The 17221-nt window shown below is 37.2% G+C and overlaps 2 protein-coding genes across 3 annotated transcripts in view; one reads left to right on the forward strand and one right to left on the reverse strand.

The window, feature by feature from the left end:
• CHPT1 (choline phosphotransferase 1) overlaps window positions 1-4977 on the forward strand; it is a 22837-nt gene extending 17860 nt beyond the window's left edge. The window contains exons 7-9 of one of the 2 annotated variants that reach the window (XM_082068401.1): window positions 752-877; window positions 1383-1493; window positions 4814-4977. In XM_082068401.1, coding sequence (XP_081924527.1) covers window positions 752-877; window positions 1383-1493; window positions 4814-4858 — 282 coding nt within the window. In that variant the 3' untranslated portion in view covers window positions 4859-4977. The remainder of the gene's footprint in view (window positions 1-751; window positions 878-1382; window positions 1494-4813) is intronic. The other variant, XM_082068402.1, reaches the window with a different exon arrangement.
• Window positions 1511-16461, reverse strand: SYCP3 (synaptonemal complex protein 3). Its single transcript, XM_082068423.1, has 8 exons — window positions 14458-16461; window positions 13308-13383; window positions 12246-12280; window positions 9777-9894; window positions 8845-8944; window positions 7915-8013; window positions 5038-5142; window positions 1511-4893 (listed from the first exon to the last, which is right to left on the reverse strand). The coding sequence occupies exons 1-8, from the start codon at window positions 14585-14587 to the stop codon at window positions 4840-4842; spliced, it is 717 nt and encodes a 238-aa protein (XP_081924549.1). The 5' UTR covers window positions 14588-16461; the 3' UTR covers window positions 1511-4839.
• Window positions 16462-17221: the final 760 nt, after the last annotated feature.

Here is a 17221-nt window from a genome sequence, read left to right on the forward strand (position 1 = left end):
GTATGGATTCTTCATATGTCCTCTATAAGGTCTCCAACTTCTTACAAAAAAACCCTTCTTCTGGCTCTCAGTTAAAGGTGAACTCAAGTTGTCTCTAAGAGTGCTAAATATGGAAGGATCAAGGTGTGTGTGGACAATGGATTCCCTCCCTTCACCCTCAGTAATCTCTTCATCATTCTGTAAAGTGCTTCTGTGCATATATTGCTCTCTCTGCTAAACAGTGAAAACAAGTCTTGTCACCTAAGCAAAAGTCTGGTTTCTAGTTAGCTTTTAGCTAAGTTAAGCCAAAATTTTCAAGTTAGAATTGAGAACAACATTTCAAATGAATAGTATTCATTTTCAGTAATACACTTGTATAGTCTTATCTTTCAAATACAGCACAGACAAAATAAGAGTGGGGAACCCCTACAAGTAGGTAAAATGCACTGGTATAGTTGGAACTTAGAAACGAACATTGAAGGACATACACATTTCTTATATAAATAAAATGAACAAACACCAACTGATAAATCAAATAGCATTTATCACTGATTAAAGTGCTCTGTATTGATTGAATAACCTGGGAAGAGGTTACTTGGTCCTTGGGAAGAAAACTTTCAGGGAGCAGCAGGCCCTGAAGCATTCGTGAAGCCCTTGGCCTGCCTGCTGCCCTGGAACCGTGGCCAGCAGGCTGTGGCTGGGCAAGGACAGCATCTTGCAGTGATGCATTTTTGTGTGTCATTTTTCCTTCTCTTTTTTTCTTTTCACATAGGTGGCTCACATGACGAAAAGTGAAATCTGTCTTCAGGACACTGCATTTATTGGACCAGGACTTCTGTTTTTGGACCAGTACTTCAACAGTTGCATTGATGAATATATTGTTCTATGGATAGCACTGGTAAGCATTTCATTTTATACTTTTCCTTTGGAGCATACTAAAAGGAATGGATTGAGAACTGTCCCTGTCACTCTGCTCTGCCATTTCTGACTTGCTCAGATTTCAGCTGTCACTGCAGAGGCAGTGCCAGGACACCATGTAAACATGTATTTTTGGGAGCTGACTGGCTTTCTTTCCTTGGAACAGAGATGTGAAAGTAAATTTACAGATCTCTCTTGTAATTATGTTTTAGTCCAGGTGGTTTGTTTAAAGTTATTCTGTGAACTGCAGACTAACTTTTTTTTATCAGACTTTGTAAGTGTTTAGTGCTGTTTGTTTTTTTGGGTGTGGTACATTGGGGTTTCTTTTTTTTTTTTAATTCTAAACTAGACCACCGTATATCTATAAGTTAAAATGCTTGTTAAACTTGTCACTTGGATAGATTCTGATTAAATTATAGCTGAATTTATAGTAGGAACAAGTTTATTTTTTTTTTTTTAACCTGCTTTGTTTTGTTCTTTTGAAGTTCATATCCTTGTTTGATATGCTGAGATATGCCACTGGTGTATGCCTACAGATTGCTGCTCATCTTCATATACATGTCTTCAGAATTTCATCTCATCAAGCTCCTGAACAGGTTCAAAACCATAATGACTGATTAAATAGGTCAAGGACAAGAGAAGAAGCAGTTAGGGGAATGTTGAATGAAGCAGCTGGGGAAGACAGATTAAGCTTTTCAAGAAAACAGTTTTATGAGAAAGGTCACTCTGTCCCAGACATAACCATATGTTAGAATTACTAAATACAAAGTCCTGCAGATTCAAGTGTGATCAGTACTTTTGCACCAGGATTTATTTCCTCTGGTGTTTTAGACATTGCAGCTGTTATTTCATACCATAAATTCCACATTGAAATTGCTGCCATTTCCTATTAGGTAACCATCATTCTGTACTTCTGGTCTGGTGAATGTATAATAGACTGCAAACCAAGGTGCTACCAACCAGAATTTGAAGAGGAGTTTTACTTTTCCCTAGACCAAGTGACTAATCTTCTAGTGTTAGTTTCTGAAGTCTTCTTGGAACTGCTGTGAAGTGGTAGTCAGAGATATCAGTGAATACAGTACTGCATTAGTAAGACTGGTAAAATGAGGCATCCATGAGGTAAAACTACTTGTTAATCTCTGTTCTAGTATTTCTAAAGAAAAAGCTACTGGAACAGTAGGATGAAGGAGGTACAGCTCAGGAAATTTTTCTTCTATTTCAAAATACTGTTATGAGTGCCTTTAGGATTCATGCATTCTCTAAGTATATAACTTACTGTTACGAAATACAATTGTAGCTTGTATTTTCTTTCAAGGCCAGTTTCTGCTTTTGTGGTCATAATAAGGTTTGCCTCATCGTATTCCATCATTAGCTAGGCTATAGGTAGTTGTGTACTTTGAGGACACTAACTTTACTTCCCCTAACTTGTATCTGTGAAACTACACAAGGGAATGACAAAGTTAATTGATAAACTTAAATGACTGTGACTGTTTGACTGTGACAATGCAGCGCACCCATATGTAATTCCCTCTGAAGTCATGTTTGCTATCACTGTGTTCATATACTTTATAATTTCATTTGTCTCATAGCTATCACTGTACTTTATCCAAACAAAACTCCATGGACCTAAACCATCATGTATAGTAAAATTCTCTAAAACAGAATATCAGGCCCACTATCAGCTTTTCTCTCTCTTTAAGAACAGACCCCCTGGCTAACATAATGTGCTCAGCTGAGGGGCTGTTGTCATTAGAGAAAAGCTGAGTGAAAGTAGCTTATTATTTGTATGAGCAAATTATGACTTGCACACAAACTCTATAAGCTTAAGCTCCTTTAAAGAGGTACTATTTGAATATTATTTTTGTAAAAAGCTGTTGAATGTAAGTTTCCGTTATCACTTTCAGTTGCTGATATGTAGCCAAGCTGTGAGTTTATGAAGTCCTTCCTGAACTGTACAATAAAGAATGCTATGGTTTGTTTACAAAAATATTGCCACTGCAGCTTCCTAGCTGCATGTTAATTCAAAAAGACTTACTGAGGTGTTCAAAGAACTTTAAAAGTGGTGTATTGTCTGCTAAATTTGGAGGGAATACAATATCATTTATCACACTCCTACCTAAGAAGGATGCACTGAAACACTTGAGGGATAACTGTAACAGTTACTGCCAAAGAACTAGCACTCCAAGTGACTAATACCAATTTGAAAGGAATCTTACTATTCTTTTTTGAGGCTGGGAAAAACACAGCATCTACATGTGAACTTAGCCTGAACCCTGGGCAAACAGAAGATGGTAAACACCATTTCAGCTTGCCTGAATACTGTTAACAAATTACCCACCTGATGAAAAGACATAGGCAACTTTCTTTTAGACTGAGAAGGTTTGGTTCTCCAGAATGCTCAAAAATATGTCATGTAGTAGGTTTAAGTAGTTTTAAAGACATGACTGAGGTACGTAGATGACAGAAACTAGTGCAGAAATTGTTAAGAAAACAAGAAACATGAGGCAATACTAAGCTAGTATTGAAGTTAGAAAGCAAAAACTTAACTGTATTTCATAGCATTAGCTAATTGTCCTTAGAGGGCTGAGACTCAGCAGCACAATTACAAATTAGTGTAGTTATCTGTTACCCACGAGAGGCCTGCATGGCCTCACACATCATTCTAGCAACATAACTTCTGTGTTTGCTCCTTCCCTGAGTCATAGCAGACAGAGAACAAAAAGAGTTTGTTCAACTTCAGTTGCAACCCAGTAGTGAAGTTTCTGTAAGTTAGCTGTCACTCATCTGGCCCCCAGAACCAGAGAACCATCAAGTGATTTGATTCTGAACTAAAAATGCTAGTAAGCTGAGAAGAGTCTGTATGGACTGGTTTTGAAATACATCATTATGAAAACATCACAGTTGCGTGTGTGGGTATGTGGTTGGTTTGTGTTGTATATACTGTTGTATTAAATCTAAGCATTAAATATATTAGGAGCTACCTAATTTGTAAAAGTGGGTATTGAGGTGTAATGGTTTTCTGTAAAACTGCATGCAAGCTAAGATGATTGTTTAATTTATACTGATGTACTCTATTGAGATACACGAAAGATAAATGCTTTATCCTTAAAACTTAGGCTTCCCTAAATTGCTTGTCATTTGGAACTGCAAAAAAGTTAATATTCCATCTCAACAGCTTATTACAGCTTGTACTAAATAAAAGAGCTAGATTACTTCTAGCAGTGGTTCTACAAGAACTATATACCCCAAAATGCTAATGTTTTAATGATGCTTACTTGAGCAGATGTCTTATAAGGCTGTGATAGTCAGGTCATCATTCAACTAAAGAAACCTGCTTTTTAGACAAATTACAGAACTTCATAACTCTTTTACTAGTACAAAGATATTACAATACCTAACCTAACAAAAAAATTAACAAAATTTTCTTAATTTTACCATAATACACATCATTAAACAATGTTACATGAGCTATGTAATACTCTGTGAGCGTTTATAACTGCTGATATGCCAGCAGACTAAATATTCAAACTATGAAAATCTTAAATTCTGCATCTTGCGAAAAATGCTTCTATTTGTACAATGTGCCTAAAGGCCTAAAGTTATTATGTACAATCTGGGTAATGCATTTTTCATTAATCCTGCCCATTGTTACAATTTGGCATTATAAAAAGTGAAACAATTTAAACAGTCCAATGCTATTGAAAGTGAGTATTAAGTAAAGATTAATTGGACAGACAGTAAATGGTTTGGGGTCCATACCCTGCCAAAGTAATAAACCTACTAATATACACTCTTACAACATTATCAGACACAAGATTAGAACAATCTATGAAAGCGTTTAATAGAAACTGTAAAACATGTAAATCTTAACATACTTCTGTATGGCTAATGCCTATACTTGTATCATGTTACTTAGGTACAAGTTGTTTCTCCATTGAGCCATCAGAATAACATGGACTGAAGAGACTTGCGAACAGTTGCCATCTCCTGCTGTTGCTGTTACAAGAAAAGGAGATAAATACTGAACAAATGTCATATCAATATGATCCCTTTGAGCTAATTAAATGAATGTCAAACGACTTTTTAATAGAATGTTCCATTTTTGCATTTAACTGACTTCTTCATAGATCTGATACTTACAGTGTCCATCATAATCTTCTTTTGCAACATAGCCATTTCTTTGCGCAGTTCATTTTGTGCACCAGCTAGAAGATTCTCGTTGCTCTTCTCCAACTCCTCCATGCTCTGAAGTTAATAATAATCTTAATTCAGAACTGTTCAATGTCAAAGGGTTAATTTAAAACAAACCAACCAACCATTACTCAGACTACAATTTAATTTTACAGCAGTTGTGGTCACTGATAATGTATTTGTTTTGTCACAAACCTGAAAGACAAATTTTTTTAGGACTTTGTACTCCAGTCTACATTTCTGTTTAAACAGTATAAGCCCTGTGAAGGAAAGTCCCCTCCAGTCAGCATCTGTGAAGTCTCAGCTAGTTATCCTGCATTTCAGTAAAGATAAGAGTTCTACAAGATTAAACAGACATCTGTCATGAATGATAGGGGTACAGTCTAATATTATGACAACCTTGGAGACTTGAGGTAAGGACTATAAAAAAACATTGAATTTCTTCCTCTTTGCATACTTCTTTCCCAAATAAGCCGGGCGAAGGCACTAGCTGTATTCCCTTTGTACATACAATGATCCCTAACTCTATATATGCGTGTAGTTGTGTTTTCATTAACTTGTATTTAGTTAAGCTTATTTGAGGCTTGGTTTCTCCCTTTTGATCTTCTTTGAGGAGAAAAATCAAAGTAATAGTTCACCCCACTGTTCAGGTTTTTCGTTTTTGATGAAGACATTATTGACATTTTGGAACAGTTATTTATTTATGCTTCTGTAACATCCTCTGTAAATTTTTACTATAATCTTAAACTAAGAATCACTCTATTTCAGATTTAATTTTTGAAGCTACCAGACTTGAAAAAAATCCAAATATATCATAACTAACTGAAATTTCAAAAAGGGATCAGTCAGAAAATGACTTGAACAGAAATTAGAATTTGTCAGAAACTGAGGGACTTGAATCTGCTCCGTGCACCAGTACATGCTGGAGGCCAGCCTGCTGGAAAAGCAGCTTGATAGCAAAGGACCTGGGGTCCTGGTGGACACCAAGTTGACCGTGAGTCAGCAGTGTGCCCTTGAAGGAAAGAAAGCTGATGGTCTCCTACGCTGCATTAGAAGTTTTTCCAGCAGGTTGAGGGAGGTGATCCTTCCCCTCTTCTCAACACTGGTGAGCACCTGGAGGGCTTGGTCCAGTTCCAGACTGCTCAGTACAACAGAGACACTGACATACTGGAGAAAGCCAAACAAAGGGCCATGGAGATAGATAATGAAAGGACAGGAGCATTTCTCTTAGGAGGAAAGGCTGAGACCACTGGAACTGTTCAGCCTGGAGAAGAGAAGGCTCAGGGGGATCTTACTTACACACAATCTTATCTATGCATAAATAACCTGAAGGGGGATGCAAAGAAGATTGGGCCAGGCTCTTCTCAGAGGGGCCTTGTAACAGGACCAATGGGCATAAACTGAAAACACAAGAAGATCCTTCTGAACATCAGGAAACATCTTTTTACTGTGAGCAAGCACTGAACAGGTTGCCCGGGGAGGTTGTGGAATCTCCATCCTTAGAAATACTCAAAAACCACATGGGCAGAAGTCCTGCGCATCTGACTCTAGGTAGACCTGCTGTACCACCAGATGACCTCTAGAGGCCCCTTCCAATCTCTGCCCTTCAGTGAATCTATGGTACTGTACCTCTACATTCCTTAGAAAACCAATTGTTTAGGGTACTTTCATTTTTCTCAGTTTATTTACTAATACCTTACTTAGAAAATTAGTGGGGAAGGAAATTCTGGGAATCCAGTATTTTGTTCTTAGTATAAAATGACAGGGAAAAACTTTTTTAACTGAAAAGTCAAATTTTTGAGTAGTTGTACTCATGATCATTTTTTGTTTGCTATTATGTTAGCTACTTTGTAAAAAAAAAACCAAAACACACAAAATAAAGAAGCAACAACAAAACCCCCACCAACCAAACAAAAAACAACAGCAACAACAAAACCATACACACAAGAAAACCCAAACCTACCATGGCTGATCTGTATGTATTGTGTTTAAAATACAATATGCTCCGTAAGCATTGTCAAAAAAATAGTGTTTGTAAGGACTGCCAACAAATACAAAAATTATGCATAAAGCAACTGGAAAGATAAAGGGGACTGATCACATAACCATCCAGCTGGGCCTGTTTCCAGCATCAGTCATTACTTCCACCTGATTCTTTCTGTTGACATTTCACCTTGAATACCAGGTTAAAGAAAGGAAAACACTTTGTAATGAATGTTGCTTAGGAAGAGATGAAGAGAGTTCTACCTGGGCAATTTTAAGGGAATTACAGTTGATTTTCTTTTAAGGGTCACTTTCCTTACATGAAATAGCAATAGCTAGAAAGGTTAACGACAGGAAAGAAAAAATTGTACCGTTCTCATTATGGGGGATGCATCTGCCAGAAATAATAAAAGCCAGTAAATTGCAGACTAAGATGTACTTTTAATATATCTTGAAGTTTCACTTTTTAAAATACATACCAAAAATCTAAGGGAAGAATTAAGAAAAAATCCTGATGATTTAACTGACCTACGTAACCCCTAAACTAGTACAAAACTCTGTTCTGTATAGAAACTTTGTGGGTTGTGGTTAAATATTTGAAACAGGCAAGCCAGTCAGATCCCTGGGAGAACACATTTAACTAAATTGTTTATTAAACAGATGCAACGTGTATGCACGTATAGTGAGAACAAGCCATGTTCTTAACAAGTAAGGGAAAGATACTAACATTCATGCAAGGCTGTTATCCTTAAATCTCTGTATTTTGTAAAGGTTGTATTAATACAGCTTTCTTAAGGGATGAGATACACATCAGCTACCTTCTAAGAAGAAAATTTACTGTACCTTTAAGAATTGCTCATAGAGTTGCTTAATGGTTTTCAGTCTCTGACTTTGAACTATTCTTGCCTGTTGAAAAACTTTTTGTTGCTGACGAAACATATTCTGAAGCAGAAGCAAAAGAGAAAAAAAAATCGCATTAGTTAACCAAAAGCCCTTGGACAGTAACACTACTGTAATTTATTAAAATCAGAAATTCTGCCTTCACTGGAAATCTGGGTTATGTAATGTAGATCTCTGCCTGGAGAGTTATCCTTGTTCTTATTAATGAAAGAATGACTGAAGACTGGATTAAGCCCTGAGTCACCTCCTGAAGTGCCTTCCCATCTGAATTGTCCCTATGAGATCCTATGAGGATTGCTTGTCAACGCAGTTCTCAAGGGTATGCCAGGGAAATGCGCTGCCTGGGGAAAAGCAAAACTTGCAAATGTGTCGGGAATACAAATACAGCATCATCATGGGATTACATTCCATTGTATAGCTCCTATCCCCTTTCCTATCCCCTATCCTCCTATCCCCTTATCAAATTCTCATACATATATTATATGCAAGCATATTTTTAAGCAATGCATGCTAAAATACAACTACTCTCTTACTCCTTTGTTCTCTGAACCCAAATACTATAGATGCATAGCACACCTTTCTTCTCCTTAAATGGTCTCGGCTTTTCTCAAACTGGCCTAGGGCATCACTTATTGCCATTTATAAACTTGCACTAAAGCTTACAAATGCACCTCTCTTCACTTTAAAATATATCCTAAAACTTAAACATTTACAGTTTGAGAGCCACCAAACTTGAAGGAAATTTTAAAATCGAGGCAAACAATAACATATTTGTTTAAACTCCATAAAGTGGTTTTACATTTCTTGAGTGTCTGAACATCAATATTTCCTCACTGAAAATACGGTGAAACACATGCCATGCTGGAAACCCACCGCTAGTTTTTCTTCCTGCTCCTCTGCTTTCTGCACATCTACATCCCATTGCTGAAATAAAGTCAGGAACTGCTGGGAGAACTCGTGATTAAGCTTCTGCCTATAAATAGACACTAGCTGTAAGTATGACAAATGCTATGAAGAATTCCAGGGAAAGTTAAGGTTCAACACGCACATGGGGCAGACTAAAAGGAGCTGGCATAGATTAAAAACCAGGTTATTTTGACATCTGGCCATAAATGAATACTGTATATTTTGAAAAACTGGACACACATACATACACATGCATACTTACAGAGTGAATGTGGATTTTTAACTCAGGGTAAAAGAAAAATACAGTGCCAGATTTTCTGAGATTCACTGTTTTTCTAAGCCAACTACAGATCTTGGCCTTAACACAAGGGGTTTATAATGAAAATTGATTAGTGCATTTGTTAGTTCATTATGCTCTAGTTGCTCTATGTAAACTTAAATTTTGTCAATGCAAGTTTCAAATATACATATATACATATATATATAACACCAAGACAGTTACAAGTATTGCTGACATTCAGTTTTCAGATGTCTCATTTTTCGGTTTGCTTTACCTGTAGTATCAGTTGTAGTAATTAAATATGCCTTAAGAGGCAAGAGGAGTTTAAAAGACAAAAATAAAGATAAAAGTCAAACCAGCTCTTTAAGGTACTTTTCTCGCAAAATTCCAAATTTTAAGCTTCTCAAATTGAAAGGGAAAGTACTAGGCTAAACTATTACTGTCAATTTAACCAAGTGGACACAATTGGAGGCAGCAGAAACAAGAGGACCTGAGCACATATTTAACTAGTAGATACACTAACTTGCTATTTAACTGCAAGAAGATGGACCAACTATCCATGCTGTGACACAAAAAGGAATTTGATTGCACAGGTTTGAAAAACAAGGGTAAACGTTACCTTTGCTCTTGCTGTGTTTTCCAAACATGTTCAATCTTCTGGTTACTGGTTTTGAGTGAAGCTTTTGTATACATTTCTAATCTTTTCCTCTTAGCTAAGAGAGCCTTGTTAATGTCAGCTAAAAAAAAAATATTTAGAAATTAAGCATACCAAGATACATTGTGCCTTTTATTAAAAATGCTGATGAGTTAACGCTTTGGAGAAGCAAGTGAGGCATGTTCTAATGGAGAGAAGCTGATGTCATCTGGGCTCCTGGCTGCTGTGTTTAGAGTGTCCCTCAACCTGCTGTTGGCAGCGGTGTGAGTGCTGTTTCCCTAAACCCCCCATACACCCTCACCGACACCTGGCTGCTGGAATCACAACTACTCACTGCCCAGCCCCACCAACTCCTCCAGCATCTGCTTCGAGTCCCATCTCTCTCAGGGGCCAGACCAAACAGGACCTATCGTGACATGACTCAGCTTGAGCTCCTTTCACACTGCGCAGGGTGGTGTCAGACTGGCTCCCAATAGACACACACGGTGAACTGAAACTGTGCAGCAGTTTGAACCCAGGGTGGCTGCAGTGCTGCCACATATAAATTGTCTCCTTACACGCTGCTGTCAAGTGTTCCCCTACTGATTATTATGGTCCAGCATGCACGTCTAACATGTCATCCATACAATGACCACACATACGTGCTTGAAGTGCTAGAAGCACTATCCAATCAGTTCACACTGTGTATCTTCAAACACTGTATTTGTACATCTCACCGTCTGGAAATTCTCCATTCAAAGGCAGAGCGAGCTACCTTGCACAAACCTGACTGAGCACAGACAGCTCCCTCTTTTCTCTAGTATCTAATAATATTTAAGTCAAATCCTCATTAGCTGCATGACTGCAGTGCCAGCTCAGAGTTTGCAGACCTTCAAGGAATTTAGTTATGCTGACACTTTTATTTTTCTAGAAAAAACACACATTTCAGAGTAATATTCAAATTAATTAGATTTGAGAAATAAATTAAAAGTAGTATGTGATTACTATCACTAAGAACATATTGAATGGATGACAAACTATTTTTCATACTTCAGAGAAACTTAGTACTTTTTAAGTTTTTAAGAAGTATTCAAGTTAATGTAAGTTAGTATGTTTGTTTCACTTTAATTTACATTTAGAGTTTAACAAACAAGTCACAGCTTAAGGTTAATACAGTAATTTATTTTCCTTCTCACGGTAGATTTCAGCAAACATCTGTCAAACCTCTCTAATTTGCTGAAGCATCTGCCCCTGCTAATGCCCAACCTATCATTTTTGAGCAGACAGCATCCTCTCTCTGATCCATTCCTTTTCCTTCCTTCTGTCCTATTTTTGAGTCTTCAATCACAAGCAATCCTAGCTTTTTAATGCCAAAATCCTCCTCCTGTCTAGACTGCTAGATCTACAACAGCATTCCAATACATACCTTAACAGCAAAAAGTCTTAATTCGTGAATTAGGGAATTCCTTCAACTCCTCTTCCACGTTAAGATTTACAAGCAAGTAATAACTGTGTGCAGCATTTTCTTATACACACAATGAAAGTATTAACCACCTATTGAGTGTGTAATACTGGCAGTAAGATTGTTTCCCTTCCTTTCACGGCTTTTTGATGCTTTTTTGCACTGTGATGTCTATTATAAATTCTTTACAAGTGAAATGTGTTTTTTCTCTAAGCTGTCAGCTACCTGGAGTTTAGCGGGAAATTTATAAGTCGAGTCATCTGAGGGTCTGTTGATGACTGAACTAAATCCAAGTAGGTGACATGCATAAATCTGTCATCACTAGATGACTGGCCTTACTTACCCTCATTCTTTTGCTCTTCTAGAAACTGGTACTCTCCTTCCTGATTGTTGAAATTATCTTTTCTAGTTCTCTAGATTTCTGAAGGTGTGGAGTACATACTACCTCCTAGGTCATTCTGTATTCTAACTACAATCTACTTCCAAAATACCTTGTCTGGAATTAGAACTACTTGTTCTATTTAGCTGCTCATATTAACATTTAGATGCCCCTAATTTCTTACTCAAGTCTTGCAATCCCCAGTTTCTTCTGTCATTGTAACAAAAAAATGGAGTGAGAAAAACAGCTAACTCATTGTCCCTTTTCTCTACAATATGACTACCTTTTATACCTCATCTTAAAATTGTAATTGATAATCAAAAGCACTCATGCCTCTTTCTCTTTTTCCTTTTCAATTAGCTACACTAATACTTCCATCTCACTTTAAATGTGGTTATTCCCTTCTTTCTCTTTGCTCTACTTAGATGTATTATAACTTTTTTTTCTGAAAACTGGCTTTTTTCAGAAATGCTGAAGAATGCTCGGAAGACTGGTCATTTTACGTAAATTATTTGAAATTATTTGAAAATTATTTTATGGTAAGGAATCACTGCCAATTCTGCAACTTAAACATGAATTGTTTTTTAATTTATTAGAATGTAAACGTACTTACCTCCAAATCTTTCCAGCATATTCTGTACTTCACCCCTACAAAATAGCGTGAAAAAATTTTATTTGCCCATTTTCTGTCTTAAGAATAAGACCTGTTGTGTCTGCTTAAAACTAATCTTAGTCACATGTCTATTGCTGGTAAGCAGTGAGAGCTGCTACTCTTCTACAAGATAAAAAATTACAATCCTTTTGTCCTCCTTTGAGAGGTCTCTTTTTTAGGCTAATTTGCTGTTTTTAAAAAAAAAGTTACTAGAATCTATTCACTTACTCCCCAGTAAAAAGGCAGTATTAGGCATTTAAAGGCCCCCGAGTGAAGGAGGACAGTAAACAAAATTGATCATTTCCTATACAAAAAGAAAAGACAAAAGGTATTTGGAACATCAAGTGAAAACAAGTCCATTGCATACAGCATGACTGGCACAGTAAGTAAAATCCAAGACAAATAATATCAGGGTTGTTTTTACAACAGTTTTAAGATGATAACATCAGTGGGTAAGGCAGTGGTACAATAGCTGACAAGTCCAAAATGGGACTTGGTGAGTAAAGAAAATGTTTATCTTGGTCTTATATCATCTCCACAGGATATCACTTTCTTTTCTAAAGAGTAAAAAAAAAAAAAAAAAGAGAAATAAAAACCCAGTTTCTTCAACAGCTATAAGCTTGTTAAAACACTGTCAATATACACTTTTTTATTACACTGCCCATAAATACTGAAATTAATAAGATTTATTTGTAAAAAATTTTATTTTTTTCATGCAGTAGTTGGATCATTTAAAGTACTGTTAATATCTTCAAATAGCTATGATCAGAAGGAAAAAAAGGAATAAAATTATCAAAAATTTAGGATAAAATTTAAATCATCTTCTGAAAGAAAAAATAATTTTACTGCAACTAATGTATTATCTGTCACCTGATTTTTGAATCAAATGCTAAAAACCCAAAAAACAAACAAAAAAACCCATAAAACCAACCCAAGCAAAACAAGCATGATCAATAACTGAACTCAGTATCTATTTCAGACTTGCTTATTTTGGGAAAAAAAAAATAAAAATCATAACCTTACCCCACATCATCTGGAACCACATGAGTTGTCGCCAAAGGTCTTTTCTTTCCATGCTTGTCCACTACTGGTATTTCGCCTTAATACAAGGTTCAAAAAGATTTACAAAAAAATATATTTTGTGGGGGTCATTTGAGTTATTAAAAGTATAATTAACTTTTCTGTAATGCCACTTTTCTGAACATGTCTCATGGGTCTCATTTCCCATCTGTAACACATGCAGCTCCTAAAACTTTGAATCTGGAGTTGACAGATGATGAATTACTCTGCAATGCTGGATTTGAGCTGGCACTGCCTGGTGTTCCTCTAGACTAGTCTCAACCAGTTCTAGATGTGTCCGCTACTATGCAATTACTCCCAACTCAAAACCATCAGAAAGGTAAAAATAATCTAAATACTGAGAAAGCCCAATCTGTAAGAATTTCATTTTACTGTAAAATAAGTACTAAAATTGTGTACTGTGATGTTTAAAAAAATTAAAATCATAAATATTTTTTTATATTCTTAAAAAAAAAAATCCTTTCTATTAACAAAGCGGGGGAGGGAGCTGAAAGACAAAAATCCAGAAATGGAGTTACATCAAACTTTACAAAACCCATCACATGATGAGAACTACATTTTTAGGCAAAACCAACTTTTTCATGACATTCCCTCAAAACTAAACAAGAATCCCTTGGTTGACTTATTTTCTTTTTTCCTCAGCTTCTTCCTCCTTATTTTTTTCAGTTCAGATTCTTCTGAAGTACTCTTAACTCTGCCAGCAACTACCCTACCTGACTCAGCACTCCACACAAGCAAGCAGAGGAGTTCTGCTTTATCCTGATCTCACAATGTTAAATGCAGCCAAGTGATAGAAGGATATGGCATTAAATAAGGTTAAAAAAAATCGTGTAAAAAAACAATCCTACTCTTTTAAAGACTCCACCTCTAATTTTAAGACATTATAGTGTACAATACGCATCTACTCTATTGTGTTGTCTTTTCTTACCAATCCAAATTATACGATAGGTTAAGCCATCACAAACATTATGAACCATGCTTGCTCAGACACTTGTTGAAGCCAAAGTCTCTTCATTTCTATTAATAGTCAGAAATATTACAAACTTCATGTTTAAAAAAAACAAACAAAAAAAACCCAAAAACACTTAAGCACCTTCTCTAATATCTTCCTCTGATCCACTCAGCTGTTTTCTTTCCTCCTGAAAGTCATAGGCAGGAATGGCTTGATCTTCCTGTGCTGTTTTACCAGCCTTTCCTCCATGCTTCCTTCCTGATGGTGCCATAATAAGATTTTCTTCCTACTGAAATGGTGTATTTGTTACATAACTTTTCCCACAATACTTCAAGGTAAATATGTTTTCATGCTTACATTGACCTGTTATGGACACCCTTGTAACAGTCTCTCCCTGAAAGGATATTCAAGTAGTCAAACTGTTTCAGTTTTGAGGTAATCCACAGGATGAAGAACGGAGTAAAAACGTTATGAGGGCTAGTAGGAACATACTTGATTCTGCAGAAAAACAAGGGGTAAATTATGCACTTTCTTAAGGTGCCTGCCTGCTCAACTTCCATAATGTTTTTTATGTATTTTGTCATATCCGGTACTGCATTCCCAAAAAGCTATGTCAGTATTCTATTTTACAAAATATGGTGAAGATGAACCATAAAGAACAATCTAATTCTACAAGCCATCCCATGCTAGACACACAAATATACACACACATATACCATTTTAAAAAATCCTGGTAATCTTTCACTTTCTGAATTAGCTTTATTTTTAGCTGTTATGCCTCTGCATTCTGTAATGCAACTAATGCAGTTTCTGTATTTTTTACAAATACACTGCTTTCCTAAAAAAAACAATATTCATTTACTTTAGTAATACTAACTTTTATATATTCTGTGTATTTTTATAAATATTTAAGGAGTAAAATATCTACTTTGAAAGAGCATAGTTGTAATCATTAAACACATGAGTGACAAAATCATTTTTCCTTAGCGCTTTATCAACAATAGAAACAATAAACAAATACAACGGGAAATAGCAAGCTACTGAATCCTTCCTGAAATGTTTCTTCTCTTTGTCTGATGGCAAGAAGTATGAAGCATTTCAAGTAAAGCATCACACAACATATACTTTTAAAAATCCTTCGAAAAATAACATGATTATTTGGAAGATGGAAAGAATACAGAAAGAAAAATCAGCTGTAAATACCCTTATTTTCCAAACTGAGCAAGATGTGACTCAGCAATGGATAAACTTCTCATTCTAGACACAATTCAACACAGTTACCAGTATCAGTAAGTTTTCCAAAGCAAAGACAAAAATAGACCTGAAAATTAAGCTCCCACACTGAAACTGAGATCTCCAGTAAAGATCTTTTGAATTTCCAGGACTAAGAAGTTCCCCCAGCATTAACAGCTGCCTCACACACCTCAGTTTCCCATTTCTGTTTTTTTGAATTAGTTGTCCGTAGGTATGAAAATATGTTCATTAACCACATATTACATGGCTACATACAATGTGATCACACTGATCTACTAACTGCTTTTTAATACCCAGTTCTTCCTGTGGTTGATGCTTCTCTACATAGTATGGTTTAGTATATATGTAGCATATATAGTATATTTTTACAGCTTACAAGTTACTTTCAACAAACAAACAAACAAAAAAACCCCACAACCAACCAAACACTACACCTTTAAATTATTAATTGGAAAATCAAAAGCTCTTGCGTTAAAATCGTCCTCAGATGAGAGGAAGTTTTCAAGACTCATTCTGCTTTTCAGCTACTGTAGTTGTTGAAAACCTGATTTAAGGAGGACAGTATTGGTATGGCATGTGGCCATGCATCTGTCTGCTGCCAGACAAAGCGCTTCAACTTTAAACTGGAAGCATGAACAGATATTTACATGTATTTTTCTCACACAGAGGCACCTTCCTTTGCACTGAAAATCAGTGTACAAAGCAGAACTCCCCAGTTCCTCTAGACCAGGGTTGTCAAACTGATTTCTACCAGAAGCCACTACTCCTACATTTATACAGTCCTAAAATTACATGCGGCCCTTTTGAGGGCAACCGTGAAGCTGAGGTGGCCCCCCAGTTAAAATGAGTTTGACACCCCTGCAAAACAATCTTGCCACCTCCCACCACCATCCAGCCTTCACCCCTCCTGTGGAGCTACCTGCTTCAGTCAGTTCGAGTATCTTCAGTCCACAAATGTGTATTTAACAAGGATTTTTCAGTGAAATTCACCTCCTGATTTTCACTCTGCCCAAAAAAAGATGTGAAATAAACCAATATTTGTGCGAATCTCCTATGTGGGGCTTTTCACTGTGGGGGCCCACCTTCTTCCACCTCAGAGCACTCAGAGAGGCTTGAGCCTGCACCTCCCCACCGCGATAACAGGTTTTGGGGAGAAGCCACTGGAGTGTCAAAGGCTGTGGGGGCACTGCGGTGTCCCAACCCAGTTCCTTACTCCCCGCCCAACCACCCTTCATCCCTCTGCCCTGCGACGGGCTCTTCTCCCCTGTCCCCACCTCACCCCCGCACAGCAGCGCCCACCGCGGCAGCCGCCACCTCACACGGCGAGGACGCACCGGCGGCGCGGGGGAGAGGGCTCCTTACACCCTCCTGCAGGCGGAAAGGGACACCGCTTCACCCAAAACCCCTCACCCCCACCGGCACCAGAGCCTCTTGCAGCGCTCAGGCTCCCCCGGGGGCCCCCGCGCGAGAGGCGGACGGGGATGAGATGACGCGGGGCCGCCTCAGCTGCTCCCAGCCCCCAGGAAAGGCGGGAAACCGGTCGGACAGCACTAAGGAGCGGGGACGCATGCGCAGATTCGCAGATTTTTGTTTGTCTGTTTTTGTTTTTTTAAGATAAACGGCTTTAATTTCTTATTCAAACAACAAAAGG

Source organism: Streptopelia decaocto, assembly GCF_964273445.1.
Source record: "Streptopelia decaocto genome assembly, chromosome: 1".
NCBI lineage: Eukaryota > Metazoa > Chordata > Aves > Columbiformes > Columbidae > Streptopelia > Streptopelia decaocto.